This window comes from Morus notabilis, unplaced genomic scaffold (genome assembly GCF_000414095.1).
Source record: "Morus notabilis unplaced genomic scaffold, ASM41409v2 Scaffold165, whole genome shotgun sequence".
NCBI lineage: Eukaryota > Viridiplantae > Streptophyta > Magnoliopsida > Rosales > Moraceae > Morus > Morus notabilis.
In genome coordinates, this window is record NW_010363979.1 from 928,335 (window position 1) to 946,529 (window position 18,195).

Consider the following 18,195-nt stretch of genomic DNA (forward strand, 5'->3'; position numbering starts at 1 on the left):
TTTCAGTTTTCTCCAATTCATACGGACAGTAAATCCAAAACTTTTTCGTTCTTATATCCACTCCGCTTTTACTTCCTTGCGGACAGTTTCGTCAACCTAAACCATTTTGGTAACCTATTATTGGTCTATTTTCTTGGGGACTTTTTTTAAAATTTTCTCCTTTTAGTTAGGTAATTTTTTGGCCCCACTTTAAAGAAAGTCAAGAGTACAAATGGGATTTTGACAAGTGATTTTTTGGCCTCTCAAACAGTCTCTCAAACCATGGGTTATGTTTATAATTGATTCCGTTTTTATTTTTCATGTTTTTTGAGAAAGAAAAAATAAAAATATTTATAAAACAGCATTTGACGCAATAAAGACAAAAAATAAAAATGAAAACGATTTTTTAGTTTAGTGTAAAATGAAAGAAATGAAAAATGATTTTTAGTCGTTTTTTATTTTTTATTTTCGTTTTCTCCTCTCTCGAGTAGAGAGAGAAAGAGAGATATTAATGGGGTTTTTTTTTACATTGAAAATAATCTCTTGATAAAACTACCAAACACATTTTCAAAAATGATTTCTGTCTTAGATTGAAAATATTTTCATTTTCATTTTCATATAAAAAATAAAATAATTTTAGAACGAGTTTTAAACGCCCCTATGGTGCCAATTAATAAAAAATGAGTTTCGTAATGTGAAATTTATAAGTGGAGTTTATTTTCTATTAGTAATAGTGTTTAGAACCGGTGGTGTCACTAAACAATTTTCTTAGAAAAATACAATTGAAGTTCAAGAGAAAGTTCCTAAAATTGACTCCTTATTCTGTCCATCTTATTTTGCCCTCTAGCTTCCGATACTCAATATTGACAATAATTCAAGCTTCGTATATTCTCACTATTCAACATTTTTACTAGTAGAGAGGGGCACGTGCAAAAGCATGTGACATTGCCTTTCCTTTAAAATTAAACACCTCAATCAACTTTCTTAAAGGGAGATTGAGGGATTTAGATTTGAATAAAAAGGTAATAAAAATAAGAATTAATTATAAAAATTCTTCTTGAATTATAATCCGTGTAGTGCTTTACCTTCTAATTTTTAAAATGTAATAGCCGTTCTTCCTGAAAAAATAGATTAACAAAAATACGCTTTTCATTAGAATTTTATTAAAAAAAATGATATCTGGTACATAATGTAGGAGTATTTCAGTAATCTTCCATTTTAAAATGTAATTTGAGTTTAAAATCTAATTTTATCATAACACATTTAATATTATTGAGCCACTAAAAATATTAATATTCATAAAAAATTGCTAATGGTTTTTAGATTTTCAACACAAATGATCATTTTTAAAAGATTTTTTTTCACAAATTGGCGAAATTTTATAAAATTACAAAAAATATCATTTTTATTTATTTAGTAGTCAATCACTAATTGAATTAGCATCTATAATTGATTGACTTGATCACTGATTGATTTAACGATCTATCAATGATTTTGTTTAATTTATAACTGATTAATTTGATAATACTTCATTATTAATCAATATCAGTTAATAATTAACCAATTTCAATCAACAAATTACAAGTTTATTAATGATAAACTATTGATAAATTAATAATGAATCGATTAATCAGTCATTGGGCATAGGTCAATCACTGATTAATTGTGATCAATAACTGATTGACTCCTCTAAATAAAACTATCATTTTTATAAAATAAAAAAATCAGCTATTTATAGAAAGAGGTTGTAAAAAAGGTAATTGAAATAATTTTTCATGGTTTTTTTTTTTTTTTTTTTTTTCTGTCAATGGCTGCGCAGAAGTCTTGAACTAGAGGAAAATAAATTTAAAAAAAAAATAGAAAAAACTACAACTAGGACTAAATCGCTATAGGAAGGTCAAAATTCTTGTGTGATTGCGCTTCAGATTTAACTCAAAATGTATATCAGTCTAAAGAGTAAAGAAATTGTACGAATGGTTTTTTTTCTTAATTCATTGACAGAATAGAGTACAAGATATATACACCATGATATTTACAAGTATGGAAAGAATATCATTCCTACTACAAATCTGCTAAACAATAAGAAAATTTCTAAAATAAAAAATATTTTCAGCTTTTCAATGTTGATTTGTCAACTTTTCTTATTAAAATGTTCATGGCTGTTCATTACATATGGCCCGGATGAAGAAAAAACCCAGATTGGCTCTGTTCATCAGAGCGGTGGAGATGGTGAAGAAGATGGAGAAGAGTTGATGAAAACGAAAAATTTGTAAGTTATATATGTTGGTATTAATATAGCTGTATTTGCATTCATTATGTCTTGTAACATGATATCCAAGGGCCTCTATTACAAGTTTGTTTATCATTGAAGCCTAATCGTATATTATAATTTTTGCTACTTGAAATTGTTGGGATTGTTTAAATATAATATATAAGAATTTGTTAAGTTTTATCACATCTAAAAGTGGACATAATTTCCAATAAGTATGACGTTTTGGTGTCGAGTTTGGACGCCGCGGCGCTGGAATGGACATAATTTTCAGCAAGGATGGCGCTTTGGCGATGAGTTTGGGCGCCACGGCACTTGGGCTTGTGCAGACAGTTTCTAGTTTTTCAAAAACTGGCGCTGCAGCGCCCGAAACTGGCGCCGCAACGCTGTAACGATCAAACACGTTTTTTGACACTTGAATTGACACCAATTCAATTGGAAAATGTGTCTTTTCAAGTTTGGTTGTGTCTGTACGTATTGGTCTGATAAAAAATTATAAAAAGAATAAGAATTGCTGATAAATAATGAAAAAAAATATATCTATAATTCTTCTCTCTTCTTGTTCAAAATTTTCAGAAATTCTAAGAGTTCTTGTGTTCTTAGTGTTGTTGTCATTTTACTTGTGATTAACAACTTGAAGGCTTGTCATATCCTGCAAGCGATTTACCGAGAACCTGAAGCAATCTCTAACGAGAGAGGGCAAATTACACTTTTAAAAAAAGTGTATTTTTTACGTGTTTTAAGTCTCATTTCCCTCCAAATTTCTAACAGATATAGCTAGCTATCCTAAGCTTGAATATTGTTTGCTGATATTACAAGTTATATATTGGTTTCTATTTGTTGTGGGAGTTTGAATATCGAATGAACTGTTCGATCAACAAGTAAAATAACTACATGCAACAACTGAAGAAGTTGTCGCTAAACATTTAATTTTTGAAATCTAACAGTTTTTTTTTTAATTATTATTAAAGAATCTAACGGTTTTTAGTATAACACGATATAAATTATAACGTGATTTTTATGTTTCCCTGGGACCATCGATAAAAATAAAAAATAAAAAGGAAACGGGTTCATTTGTGAATTAATCTTTCTCCAATATCATATTATATGCATATTTTTGTTTTCTATTTAGTGTCAAAAGCATCTATATTGTAAGAAAATCACTGTCAATTCTTTTCTTGATCATAAATATTTTATCTTTAGACAAACTAGCAATGTGCTAGCTGATCAAACTAAGTTATAATAATGTTTCTTTAGAAAAAAAAAAAAAAAGTGATAATCATTTATATCTTTTCCCATTGATACTAGCCAATATATAACTTACGCGTTGGAACACTAATTTATTTCTTTCTCAAATGGAGTTAAATTTACTTGTAAGTAATCTTCAAACATTGTTTTTTTCTTTTCAAAATTTTTCCATAATGTTTTTGAGTCATTTGGTCAACAAAAGAAGCTTTTTCCAAGCATAAATTTAAGTAGTTATCTTCTTTTAATAATTAATGCGTAAATGATCGTGAGATGATGAAGTTAAAACACATATTTATAGTTCTTAAGTACTCTTAAAATGAAGTTGCACCTTCAATATTATATTTGCGAAATGATGAAATTAACACACCATTTACAGTTCTAAAGTTGAAAAGAAATAGCATCTTTGATATGATTTAACAACAATCTTAAGTAATATATCTTTCTCCTTCTATATACTGAATTAGTTGTAATAATTCTTCCAATAACAGTAACTGATTTTTTCTTTTTAATTTTTGTTCTAAACAGAATGTGAAGGAAATTGCTTATATATATTGAAGTTCATACCTTTTCATAATTAGTTCAAAGTATTCAGTTGTTTATACAAGTTCACGTCTAATTTTGTAAATGTAATAAGTTGTTTATATATTCAAGATGTAATTGTAATGTGAGAACAGAAGGCAATTTTCATTTAAAAAAGAGCTATAGATTCTCCACATTGCTTCTAGATCTAGAGAAATCGATCTTGCTAATAAAGTTTTTAATATTATAAACATTCATTATATCATTATCATTTATCTCAATTAACATGTATTGCAATTCGATACAAGCATTAGTTGGATTCACCCCACGGACCATGCGTCATATGTTTAAAAATAATCGAGTATATAAATGAATATATATATATATATATATATATATATTTGATCTGGTTCATATTTGGAAGTTTTTTAAATACAATTCTATCAAAAACTTTTGGTGTAAGCATTTTTGCATTTTGTTTCAAAAAAATCAAGAGCATCTTCTGAAATTTTTGCATTGTTTTTGAAAGCAAGTACTCTACGTCGTTGGTTTATAATTAATATAATGATTGCTAGTTTGTTCATTTTTCTTTGTGTAATGTTCACAATCATGCAAGTTTGTCTGAATTTCCTCAAGAGATTTGTCCACGTAGAAATGGAAAACGTTGGATTTGGACCCCAGAAATTCGTCCAAATATTTAATGGAAAAAATCAACAAATATTTAACATAGTAATTAAAGCACTATAGTTCCTCAAAATCTGGAAACACGATCTCCTCATAAGGAAAGAGAAAACAAGAATATAAGATAATAATGTAGAAATTATGTAGTGTTATAAATTATAATATGGGTTAAGAGAGATAAAGAAGAGAAAGAGAGTGAGTCCTTTTTTTTTTTTTGGTTTAGATATATATACATATATATATATATGAAAGAAAACTTAAAAAAAAAATTAATTTAACTATACAAACTGTTTGAATGGAAAAAATCTTTTACGAAAGTGCTAATTTCATTTAACCTTCCATTTTTAACACTTAGAATCTGTCACTTATATATAACTAAAGACAAGGATATATATATATATATGTGTGTGTGTGTGTATAAAATATATACATATGAGAAAATCTTATGACGAAACCAAAAGAAAGAACTATTGAAAGAAATTCTATAAAGAGATTTTTTCCTCTTAGACTCTGAGGTTACCAGAACAGAAACAGCACAGAAAGAAAGAGAGAGAAAGAAATAAGAGAGAGAGAGAGAGAGAGAGAGAGAGAGAGAGAAGAGATTACTCGAGTCTTATATTTACAAAATTCCAATAAAAAAAATTCAATCAAATCCATTTTTTTTAATCCAATATCCGTAAATTTCTTTTCGGCTTTTCATTCTTTTTGTTTTTCCTCCTCCTCCTCCTTCTTTTTCTTTATTATTAATTAGTATTATTACACGCATACTGATATGTCTATATATATATATATATATATATATATTCAATACTTTGATTTAGCAGATACCAAAGGTAGCTTCGTCGTAGTTTCCAGTTTCTAAAAGATTTTGGTAAAACTACGTCCTGAAAACCATGTGTGCAATAGTCAGAGTGGTTTTCTTTTTTCAATAATTAGAAATATTGGAAATTTTTTTGAGATTTTCTTTTGGAGGGTGATAATAATGACTAATTAATGATTTGAGATTATGCTGCATGGCAACCTATTACGTGGTGCCCCTAGAAAATAGTCTATTCTAAGTTAATTTCTTTTTTTTAAACTTAATTTGTTTAATAAAGTTAATAGTATTCTGGAGAAATTATATCCCCAGTCATTCTACTTTTTTTATTATTATTATTTTTCATGTTACCTATAAAACTAGTATTTTCATTCTCAAGTTTGTGCAATATGATTAATTTTAGAATTAAAAACTACCACAGTAGATGAAAGAAAGCTTAAAAAAAAAAAAGAAAATTAATTTAATTATACAAACTGTTTGAATGGAAAAAATCTTTTACGAAAGTGCTAATTTCATTTAACCTTCCATGTTTAACACTCAGAATCGGTCACTTATATATAACTAAAGACAAGGATATATATATATATATATATATATATGTGTGTGTGTGTGTGTGTGTGTGTGTGTGTGTGTGTGTGTGTGTGTATAACATATATACATATGAGAAAATCTTTTGACGAAACCAAAAGAAAGAACTATTGAAAGAAATTCTTTAAAGATATTTTTTCCTCTTAGACATAGACAAGAAGATCTTGCCTTCAACATCTCGACAGTAACTCCAACTTCTGTGACAAATACAAATTTATTGGTAATATCAGGATCAAGGTGGACAAATTGCACCTGCAAGTTTTACCGGATATCAAAAGGTTACAAACTTCCCTTGAAAATCCCGGGTCAGTTTCTCTCTCCGTTTTCTTCTTCATGGTTTTTTGCCTTTTTATTCTTGACTTATTTGTGCATATATATCTCTTTCTCGATCAAATATGTGTATAATACAATGAATTGCAAAAGGATTCACGGCTAAATGTAAGAGAAACTAATTTATATATCGATTCAAAATCTAACGAATAAAAAAAAGATTAGTAAAATTTGCGTTTTTGTATGACAGAAGTGATCTTTGGCTTTATATTCATGGAGTTTGATCATGGCTGTTATGTTTATCGTTTTTTTTTTCTTTTTTATTTTCACAAGAATCATTCTCTTCCATACACTGCGGTTTGGTATTATATACAAATACGACTATATTTGAATGTATGGACTTATTCAATGCACTATATAATATCATGAGAATAATATACCATTTTCATAACAACCATAATGAAGCAGGTAAGAGATAAAAAACGATAAATTTGAATAATGCAAAATGATAGGATACAAGATTTTTTTTTTTTTTCCCTTCTTCTTTCATGAAGAAGATTGATGAAAATGAGGATTTAAATTGTTTTGTTTTTGGTGAAATAGGGATTAGTAAGTTTAGTGTAAAGGGCACTAAGCTTTATTTTCAAATCGCGTTTTGTGCGCGCCTTAACGCGCCATTTTCAAATCACATTTTGTGCGCGCCTTAACGCGCCATTTTATAATATGTTTGCTAAGGAGGACTCCTAATGTGGAGTTATAAAAAAGGAATGATAATAAGTTTTCTCAAAATTATTTGGCACGTAAAAAGAAAAAAGACTACATTTGTATCCCTACCTTTGTGAAAGAATTAACCTTTTTATTTATAAAATTACTATATTACCATTTTGCTAAATAAATTGATTTTTAAAATGGGTGGTTTTATTTACACATCTCTTTTTACTCTCCACACCCCACATAATTTTGAAATAATTAAATTTATTTTTTACATGTCTCTATTATTCCAAAATTACTCTAATTATTTTCATAAATTATTAATTCTTGACCACTTCAGCATTTTTTTTCACACCCACCATTTTCATTTTAATTTGTTAATTTAATATTATAATTTCTCTATCTTTCTGTATATTTTTTATTGAACCTTTAGGGATGAAGCCTTTTTTCATAAGCAGATATGTTTGATTGAACCTTTAGGCATGAAGCCTTTTTTCATAAGCAAATAAAGAAAAAGGAAAAATATACAATTCAGGAAAAAAAAAAAAGACAGCAAAACAACTCAAAACTTAAATGAGAAAACGAAAAAAAAAACCGCCAAAAGAAAAAAGTTACGGCAAAAAAATAGCATCAAAAGAAATAAAAAAAATAACACAAACTATTAAACAACATGAGCAAAAAATATATATATTCATGCAACTTTGTAAAAACAAAAAAAACAAAACAAAAGAGAGAAAAAAAAATCCTATCATTAATTTCTATTATATAATAAAATTTAATTATGTAATTAAATCTAACGTAATTGACTTTTCTTTTTGTTATTTATTAAGCATATTAGAGTTTAAATTTAAAATATCCTAAAGTAAAATTTCAAATTTTGAAAAATATAGAATTCAGAGTAGATATGAAAAACAAATAATTATCGCCAAGTTTTAGTGAAGACAAACCGTTTGTGCCCATCTTAACTCGCCTAATTTGCTAGTCCATTAAATGTGATATCATAAGCCTTAATCAAGCTTATTAGAATCACAAAATATTCTAATAAGGCAAGATATTAGAGATGTCTTTATTATTATAATCAAAAAGAAAAAAAAAATAGAGATGCCTTTATTGAAGCTTGTTGTTGCTCTATTTTTCTACACTAGAAGAAAGGAATTGTGCAGCCTACAGGTTAGCTAGTTATATTCTTATTTTTTGTGTTGATGTTTCCTAGCTCGATTCGTGCCATCTTTTATTTATTAGTTATTTTATATGCGATGATTTAATCAGTGATTAATGAAATTTTCAGTCTCCCTTTAAAAGAAGAATTGCTAAAAATCCTATTTCTTTCCTAATTAAACTATCAAGAAAGAAGGATTGGCAAGTTTAGCAAATGATAACAATTTAACTCCTACAACACTCTTATAAAATCTGCAAAGCGTGTGTATTAATCCCTAAATGTTAATTTCACAACTGATCAAGTATTTTGTTCATATTTAGACGTGTCCAAAGAGGTAAATTAAAATTTTTGGACTTATAAAAGTTTGATGAAGTAGTGATAAATTAAGTTTATTAAGATCTAAATTAAAAGAAAAAAAAAAGGAAACTTTGGAAGGGTGATAATCAGGAATCTAAACTGCTGCTTCCAAATTCCAGCCATTTATAAAAGAACAAATTATATATAATAGAGAAAGTTGACATTTGTTCTAAATTTGTATTGTAAATTAACTAATCTTAGGAAATCAGTAGGGAAATATTACCATATCTGTAGTACTTTAATTGGATATATTTCATTGAAGCAATGTATTTATGGTATTTGTAATCCCTTTTTCTTCTCCATCGCTCTCTCAAAATTTTTTTCGTTGGTCATTCTTGCTTATTCACCTCCTTTGTGCTCTCTCCCTTGCACAAAACTCCTTCCAAAAAAAAAAACATCGTAACCATTTTTTTGCCACCCCTCCACCTCCACTGCACCTCCCTCACGCCGCCGTGTCGTGCTCTCATGTGATCAGCGGCTTCAGCCGTTGCCGGACAAGTGCCGCTCACTCGAACCTCCATCGCGCCGTAGTGTTATCCCTGCGCCGTGCTCTCCCCGGATCGTTGCCACTTGTGTGCCCGTTAACATTGTATCCTGCCCTAATAGTTTTCTTTGCGTCTCCTTTATCGTGTTTCTTCCTTTTTTCTTTTTTTTTTTTTCCTTCTTTTTTCGTCAGAACTGTGTTTGGTTTCATTCACTGTTTTGTTTCGTTTCTTTTCTTTTCTTTTTTTAATTTCGTTTACAGTGCTTTCATTCCGTACTCGATATGCCCTGCGGTTGAATACTAAATATATATGGTGTTTTAGCTCGTTTATTCTTTATATTGCTGGTTTATAGTACATTTTTGTTGTTCTTTTCCTAGTAATTAGCTATTGAAGCCAAAAAAAAAAAAAAAAGACACTGAATAGAACGAAAATAGTATTCACGATCTCTAGAACATCTCACCTAGATTGGAATCTTCTGGAATTAACGAAAGAAAACTCCCAAACTATGATATATGCGACAAAGTTAAAAATCTAACACGATAAGAATTAGCCTAGACTTTTCCTTAAAGATCAACCTTAATAATAGGTCTCCTCATTAGTAATAGGAAGGGCTTGAAAATATTCCTTTATTTCCATAATGTACAACCCTTCTAGTTTCATTTAGAAACTACATGGTTTTTTTTTTTTTTTTTCAAGTTGTTTCTTTTTGTTTTTCGCCCTAGGGCTGGATTATCTTGTATATATTTTTTTTAAATTTCAATAATATTTGAGTAGAGGGTTTTATAAAAGATGGGGTCTGTAGTGGATGTGAACTTAGTTGCCATGCATACTAGTTATGTATCAATTATCCTATATCGTTATTTATAGATAAAAAAAGCTACATTTATTATGAATATAGAAACTATAGTACAAAAGAGAAATGTTAAACACACAAATATTTGTGATGCATCGCCACCATCTATATATATAGCAGTTAGAGTTGTCGCTTTCTAAATACTATGAATAAATTTCTTACCGGTAATATTCCTTTTCAGAGTCGAGGGCAATATCACTATACGCTCAATTTAGTTTTTTGGTTTTTGAGTTTTACATTCAAATATATTAGAATTTAAAAGAAGGAAAAAAGAAAGTAAGAGCAATATCCAAAAATCCATCGAACATATTAAGGGGGTATATATAATTGAAATGCAACCTTCCAAATTTTTAATACAATGAATATAGAGGTCAATTCGTTAACTGCCATTTTCCTTTCTATTTTTAACCCCAGTTGATAGGTCTTTTTCTTTCTTGATTGAAGCTTTAATTATTGATTTGACTAACAATATTGTAAAGTTACCAATATTCTTGAATTATTAATATATTTACATGAGAGTTACATCATTTTCTTTCTTTCTTTCTTTCTTCCTCCTCCTTCTCTTCTTCTTCTTCAATAATGGACACTATTTAATAATTTTAAAAAATTTGCTTTCTTAGGTCCTAAATAATAGTTTATCCCTAGTCCTAATAATATATATTCCTCTATTTCTTGTCAATATTGTTAAAAGTATATATGTCACAGCATGTGAGTTTATGTAAATTTTTGGTGGTTTTACAGGAAATTACTTGACTAACTCGTTAATCACATTAATAAACTTGAAGAATCAAATGATGCTAAGATCATTTACATTGTCGAAGCTCCTTTTCTTCTTCATATTTCTGGTAATTTAAACTTTCTGCTATACCCCGTTGCCTTTAGTATATTATCATCTTATATGTTCCGTACACTAGTATTTCAAGAAATCAAAATCTTCTTAGATAAATCACGTAGAAGGCTATTAATAATTAATTATCAATTATTGTTAAAATGCAGGCAATTGTACTGCTTCTGCATCTGGGTTTGCTGATATCATATTGGTATGGCATGATCAAACATGTAGAACGACATGTGAATGTCAGTTCTCACAGTTTCCATTCCCAACTACAGTCGGAGATCGATAAGACGACAAAACTTCTCAACCTGATGAGCTCTTCGTCAACAACGAACTTAGCAAGAGTTCTAGCTTCATCTCTCAATGGATCTAAACTCTCAATTCCTGAGATTGAGAACAATGTTAGTTTTTTTTTTTTTTTTTTTTTTTAACACTTCATCTCCATCTCTTTGATCTCTAATCATTACTACAATAAATAATAACTTTTTAACATTACTATAGTGTAATTAAAAATTATTGTTGGCCCACCTCCTAACAGCTTAAGCTTTTAGGATGGATTGGTAAACTAATATGATATTAGAGCATGAGGTTCTAAGTTCAAACTTCCTTAATTGCACTCTTTATCCTCATTGAAATTGTCATCATGTGTTGGGTCTTTAATATATCTCGGGCTTAAATATTCACGTGTTGGGCTTTCTAATTAATTTACGGGAAATAATAGAAAATAGGCCAATATGAAAAGCTTATGAAAGTATATAGGCCAATTTTTAGTTATAAAAATTAATAGGCCATAACTTGTCAAGTTATGGTTCATAACCAGATAAGTTATGGACAAACTTGTCAACTTATGGTTCATAGCCAGACAAGTTATGGACAATTATGGATAATAACTTGTCAAGTTATGGTTCATAACCAGATAAGTTATGGACGAAAATAGTAATTTGGTCTATTTATTAACTTATGTAAATTGTTGGCCTATTAATTTTAATTCATCTCAAGTCTTGGCCTATTTCCCTCTTTCTCCCTTAATTTACCTACATGATTATCCATTGTTCAACCCACACGTGAAGGGGAGTGTTAAAATATAAAAACTATTGTTGATTCACATCTTAACAGCTTAAGCTTTTAGGATAGATTGGTAAACTAATAGTAATTACATAGTAGGCTACAAAAAAAATTGACTACTTTAAACTTTTTAGAATTAATATCAATTTTCTTTAGTCCGTCAAATTGATATATGCATTTATTCATTTTGTTTTGTATCATTTTCTTAAAATTCTACGCTCCTTAAATTAACATATAAGGACAGAATATGATAGAAGAAATCAATCTTATCGTCTTTAAGAGAAGATATAAATCTCAGACCTCCGGCGGTGAGAGAACATACCTTTAGATTTCCTCATTTTTAGTACTAGTTACTTGATTTCGACAAAAAGAGAATATAATTTAATCGGCATTTTTTTTTTTTGGCAAATAGTAGGAAATAGGCCAATATGAAAAGCTTAAGAAAGTATATAGGTCAATTTTTAGTTATAGAAATTAATAGGTCATAACTTGTCAAGTTATGGACAAACTTATCAAGTTATGGTTCATAACCAGATAACTTATGGACAAACTTGTCAAGTTAGGGTTCATAATCAAATAAGTTATGGATAATAACTTGTCAAGTTATGTTCATAACCATACAAGTTATGGACGAAAACAGTAATTTAGCATGTTTATTAACTTATGTAAACTATTGACCTATTAATTTTAATTCATCTCAAGTCTTGACCTATTTCCCTCTTTCTCTTTTTTTTTTTTTTTCCTATTTCTTTATCCTAATTCTTCGCTTTATCTTTTCAGGTTGGCCCAATTTTCTTTCAAGCGTTATCAATAAATCCACACTTGACCCAAATTTCATATGTTGGACGCGAAGGTATTGTTTTCTCCTACTATACAGACGGGGATCAAACCTTTGCTTTATATTCTAACTCTTCTTTTGACATGACTCATAATTCGAGTAGTCCAAACGCCTATTGGTATACACAACTGGTAGACAGAAACACTGGAAAACTACTACATGGAAACGTCGTTGGATTCAGCCCCTCTATCGCCTTTAACAACGCAAGCTCGTTTCGAAAAGCTTTAAACAGTACAAATGGATATTCATTTCTTGGAACAAGATGGAACAATACTCAAGACCTTTTGTTCATCAACACAGCAAGCGTTAATGGCAATAATGGACTCGTTGCTCTAGGGTTTTTGGTTAAGGAAGTGACCGGGTTTTATACCGACCTCGATCTTAAAGGCGGGAGATCATATTTAGCCACCGTGGATGGGAAAATACTAGCTGGGGATTCACTTCTTTCCTTTGAGTTGATGAAAGCACATGGTGATCAAATTGTTTCTTGCTACAGATCAACTAGATTTTCTAATCATTTGACTTTTCAGGGAATGAATTACATGTTTCACTGTTCACAACTTGACATGCTTGGAGTGCAATCGGTACGCATGATCACTATTTGTTTGTTTGTTTTTTTTTTTTTTATTAATTTAGTTATCTATAATCAAATTTTAGTGAAGTTAAAATCTGCATTCGGATTTCTGCTACAATCTGGCTGGAAGAATTAACTATTGTAAACAATTGAAGCATTTTAATACGTTAGTGTTATTAGTTTATTCTCATGCATTAACATTTATTTCATCAAATATTTTTCTTTAATACTTTGAATGGATGGTAGTTTGAAATTAATTAGTAGGACTTATGAATGCTGAAATTTACTTCATCTCAAAATTTTCTCTCATCACTTTATAACCACTGGCTATAATTACTGCATAACGATTGAAGTATTAATATAATATTTAAATCGAGTAGATGATTGAACTTGCAAATTAATTTTTTTGATTAATGTCATGTTCTGAAATAGGTAATATAAAGATAAATAGTCTAGTTAATTGTTGAAGCTGTATAAATAGGATCGTCTAAAATTTTGGAAACTTACAATGCGATCATGAATATATTTTTACTAGCTAATTGGTTAAAAATGCTCAATAATTAGTTTTGTATCTGCTTTTAACTTTATTCTATTTGAGTTTTCAGGTTTATGTATTAGCTACGCCAAGAACTGAATTAGTCAGCTTTGTGCATAAACATAATAGAACAACACTCATCCTCCTTATATCGATAATCGGCATTATGGCCGTCTCCATTTTCAGCTTCGTTTCCATAATTTACAGAGCTGCCATAAGAGAGATGCATCTGCGCGCGGCCCTTATTAAGCAAATGGAGTCAACTGAGCAGGCTGAAAGAAAGAGTATGAACAAAAGTCTTGCCTTCGCTAGCGCCAGCCACGATATTCGCGCTTCTTTGGCTGGCATGACTGGTTTGATAGAGATTTGCTGTGATGAAGTTGCCAAAGGTTCCGATTTGGAAGAGAAATTAAGACAAATGGATGGATGTACGAAGGACTTATTAGGTAAAACCCTTCATTCCATTCTCTTAGTTTTTCTATATATTCCTAAATTTTAGCATACATATCAATGGCTTTTCAATATTCTTATCAATATACATAAAATAATATCATCAGACTATAATTTATCAGGTCTATTAAATTCCATTCTTGATACAAGCAAAATCGAAGCGGGTAAAATGCTGCTGGAAGAGGAGGAATTTGATGTGGCCCAACTTCTTGAAGATGTAGTTGATCTTTATCATCCTACGGGTGCAAAGAAAGGGACTGATGTAATTTTGAATCCTTGTGATGGCTCCATTTCCAAGTTTTCACATGTGAAAGGTGATAGAGGAAAGCTTAGACAAATCTTATGCAACTTGCTAAGCAATGCTGTTAAATTTACTTCAGATGGGCACGTTAGTGTTCGGGCATGGGTAAGAAAGCCAAGTTCGAAGAGTTCAATAATTGCTTCGAACCAGAGTGGTTTAATGCGGGATTTGTCGCGCTTGTTTTACAAGAACAGAAGAGGACATGATGAGGATCTTGAAGACATGAATGTGGCCAAGAATGATCCAAACTCTATAGAGATTGTATTTGAAGTGGATGATACGGGCAAAGGAATCCCTAAAGAGAAACACAAGGAGATTTTTGAAAACTATGTCCAAGTCAATGAAATTGCTGTCGGACAAGGAGGCACTGGCTTGGGGCTTGGCATTGTTCAATCTTTGGTAAGTAATATGTTTACAATATTTGAGATGTTATATGAATAATTTTTTGTCTCAGTTTATTTTCATTTTTAATAATATGCACACTTAATCACTCTGTAGTCAGTCTCTCAGTCGTGTTAAAAATAAAAAAAAATAAAAAAAAATTACGACATGTATGACACATTTGTGTGTATATATTGGCTTGGCTGGTTTATACAATCTAGATATTAAATTTTCTACTTGCAGGTACGTTTGATGCATGGAGAAATTGCGGTCGTAGAGAAGGATATTGGCGAAAGGGGTACCTGCTTCAGGTTCAATGTTTTTCTTAGTGTTTGCGAGAACGCGTCTTTGAGTGAAACAAGAGAAAGCGAGGCTGAATTGTGTTCTGGTGACTTAATATCTACTCCTCAATTGCGTGTTCTCACCCCAAGTCCTAAGGTAGAAGGATCTTACGTTGTATTGCTAATTCGAAACATGGAACGACGTAGGGTTTCGAGGAAGTTCATGGAAAGCCTTGGGATAAAAGTACTGGTAGTGGAGAGATGGGAACAACTTCCTCGTAGTCTCAGAAAAATAAAACGCAAGTGGAACAATTCCAGCAATAAATCCGATTCGAGTACTCAAAATGAGTGCTTGACAAAATCTATCTCAACCAAAAGTTCTTGCAATATCGGAGCAAAGGATAGTGAGCCTTTTAGTAGCACCGCCATGGACGGAACAGACTACGTACTTACTCTTTTCAGAAAGACCAATTATCTTAGAGGTGGATCACTAGGGTTTGTATTAATGGTGATTGATGCAACTGCCGGACCATTTTCAGAATTATGTGGAGTTGTGAACGAATTCAGAAACGGCCTTCAAAATGCTTGTTGTAGGGTTGTTTGGCTAGCGAATCTGGTGTCTCACAGCATCAGCTTCAACTCCTCCCTCGAAGGGCGAGTCATCGATTCGGACGATATCATCAAATACAAGCCATTTCATGGTTCCTGCTTGTATGAAGTGGTGAAACTTCTTCCAGAGTTTGGGGGTTCATTACCAAATAGAGAAGGCAGCAGTACTGCATCTTCGCAAGTTGGGAAAATCTCTAAAGTTACTAATCAACCAATCTCGTCACCAATATATGATCAAAACGAGTACAAGGTCAACATATCTGAAATACAAGAACTTGGAAGTTCAAGCAATGATGAACCCTTGCGAGGGAAGAGAATTTTGGTCGCGGATGATAGTTCGTTGTTGCTGAAGCTAGCCATGCATAATGTCTCAAAGCTTGGTGGAGCTGTTGATACATGTGCAAATGGAAAAGAAGCTTTGGAACTGGTTTCCAATGGACTGGCCAATAAAAGGAAACATGGAGACTCTACGAGTCTTCCTTATGATTATATATTGATGGATTGTGAGGTAAATATCATACTTGAACTCATTTACAGCGGTTGAATTTGAATTGCATTAATTTTTCGGTATAGAGTCTGAAAAAAATAAAAAATAAAAAGAAATATACAAGATGCAATTTTCATAGTAGGATGTTTATCGTGATATAAATTGCTCTATTTAGAGTCACTGATCTCGTATTGAGTGGATCATGTCGCTTGTTTGAGCTTATTTCAGGATCCGATATTATGTGAAAATTAGATTTGCAAAAGACTTGAACTTTCATCTTAAAAGTTTAACATATTAAACGGAGGGACCCAATCTTCTTTAAGTTAATGTTTTTTGTTTTATTTAAACAGTGTGAGACTTTGATTTATATTTTCTCTTACATATCGTGCTATATATTAAATTGTCATGATTTTTTAATTATATGATCGATATGATTTTAATGTGATCTTATCGCTCGTAGGATATATCTCATAAAAATAAAGTGATGCATATATATGTTTTTGCAGATGCCAATCATGAGTGGGTATGAAGCAGCAAGGGAGATAAGAAAGGTGGAGCAATTATATGGTGTTCATATACCCATAATTGCATTAACTGCTCATACACCAGGTTCTGAGGAAGCCAACAAGACGATCGAGGCTGGAATGGACGTTTACTTGTGCAAACCCTTGAGATCGGAGCATCTCATGGAAGCCATCAGATACATCCATAGTAAAGATGAATGAGTTTTGTTTATAATAATTAGTATATACTTCTGTAACAGTCCAAATTTGATTTTCATTCTAATTATAAAGTCTAGCATAGACAGTACAGACGTATAATTTTGTATCTAACTGCTATATATGATACAATGAAAAAGGATATTTTATGATCTGATTACATATTTACATACTTTATTAGGCATTTATGACATAATATAATATGTCTATACATTATTGGTTTATACAAATTGCAATATATATTGATAAGATGAAGTATATCTGTGGGATCTTAAGGTTTATGTAATTATGTTCCAGCCTTAGCTAGAGCGTTTGGCAAAATAATAGATGTGTTTAATTTAAGTCTTACTAGATATCTTTTATATTGCTATAAATAAAATTAAAGATTTTGTACTTAAAATTTCAAAATCTTTTTTTTTCAAGACATAACTGAAGAACTGGGAAAAAATCTTCGGGATTTTCCGTCCGCCAAAGGTCTTATGAAATGTTTTCCTCGTTATTATGTATTTGCAATAACCAGGAACAGCTAATGCTTTCAAGATTTTGGCAACAAAAATTATTAATTTCACTTTTATTTTGCATCAAGAAATTAAATCCTTAATTCACTTTTACGGTCAAGGCTGGTTAGCGAATCTGAGCTTGAAGGTTTTTGCATGTTGGTTTGGAGTATATGTGTTATGAGTTAGTTTAAGGATGATCATAAATAGCATAATTTTTATTAGTTTAGATGTTATTTTTTTAAGCACTGGTAAGTATATTTTGTTATTTATTTATTAGTATTATTGTTATTATTTTGTTGTTAAAGTTTTACTCATTATATATATATATATATATTATTTAAAAGAGTCGGTTTCGACTTTGAATGTCGGCTGCTTAATCTCTTGAATATATACATTAATTTGTATATATATCTACTTAGCTCATCCCAAGTGAAAGGATTCTCATCATTCTCTATTTCCTTCTACGTTTTACCAACCTTCTACTGAACATTCCTAATATAATTTCAACCATTTCTACAATTTATGCAGACCATATATCACATCTCTAAAATCACATATATTGAAGAACATGAATCATGCTATAGGGAATAGTAACTTTGGTTTTTAGGACTCTTTATATATATATATATATATATATATTATATGTAGAAAATAAATGAAAATCTCTAATAAATAATACACAAA

At 30.3% G+C, this 18,195-nt stretch overlaps 1 protein-coding gene across 1 annotated transcript; it reads left to right on the forward strand.

Moving 5' to 3' along the window:
* The first annotated feature begins 10,926 nt into the window (after positions 1-10,926).
* LOC21406960 (histidine kinase CKI1) lies at positions 10,927-17,017 on the forward strand. Its single transcript, XM_010105608.1, has 6 exons — positions 10,927-11,172; positions 12,617-13,258; positions 13,854-14,229; positions 14,356-14,933; positions 15,159-16,313; positions 16,799-17,017. The coding sequence occupies exons 1-6, from the start codon at positions 10,927-10,929 to the stop codon at positions 17,015-17,017; spliced, it is 3,216 nt and encodes a 1,071-aa protein (XP_010103910.1).
* Positions 17,018-18,195: the final 1,178 nt, after the last annotated feature.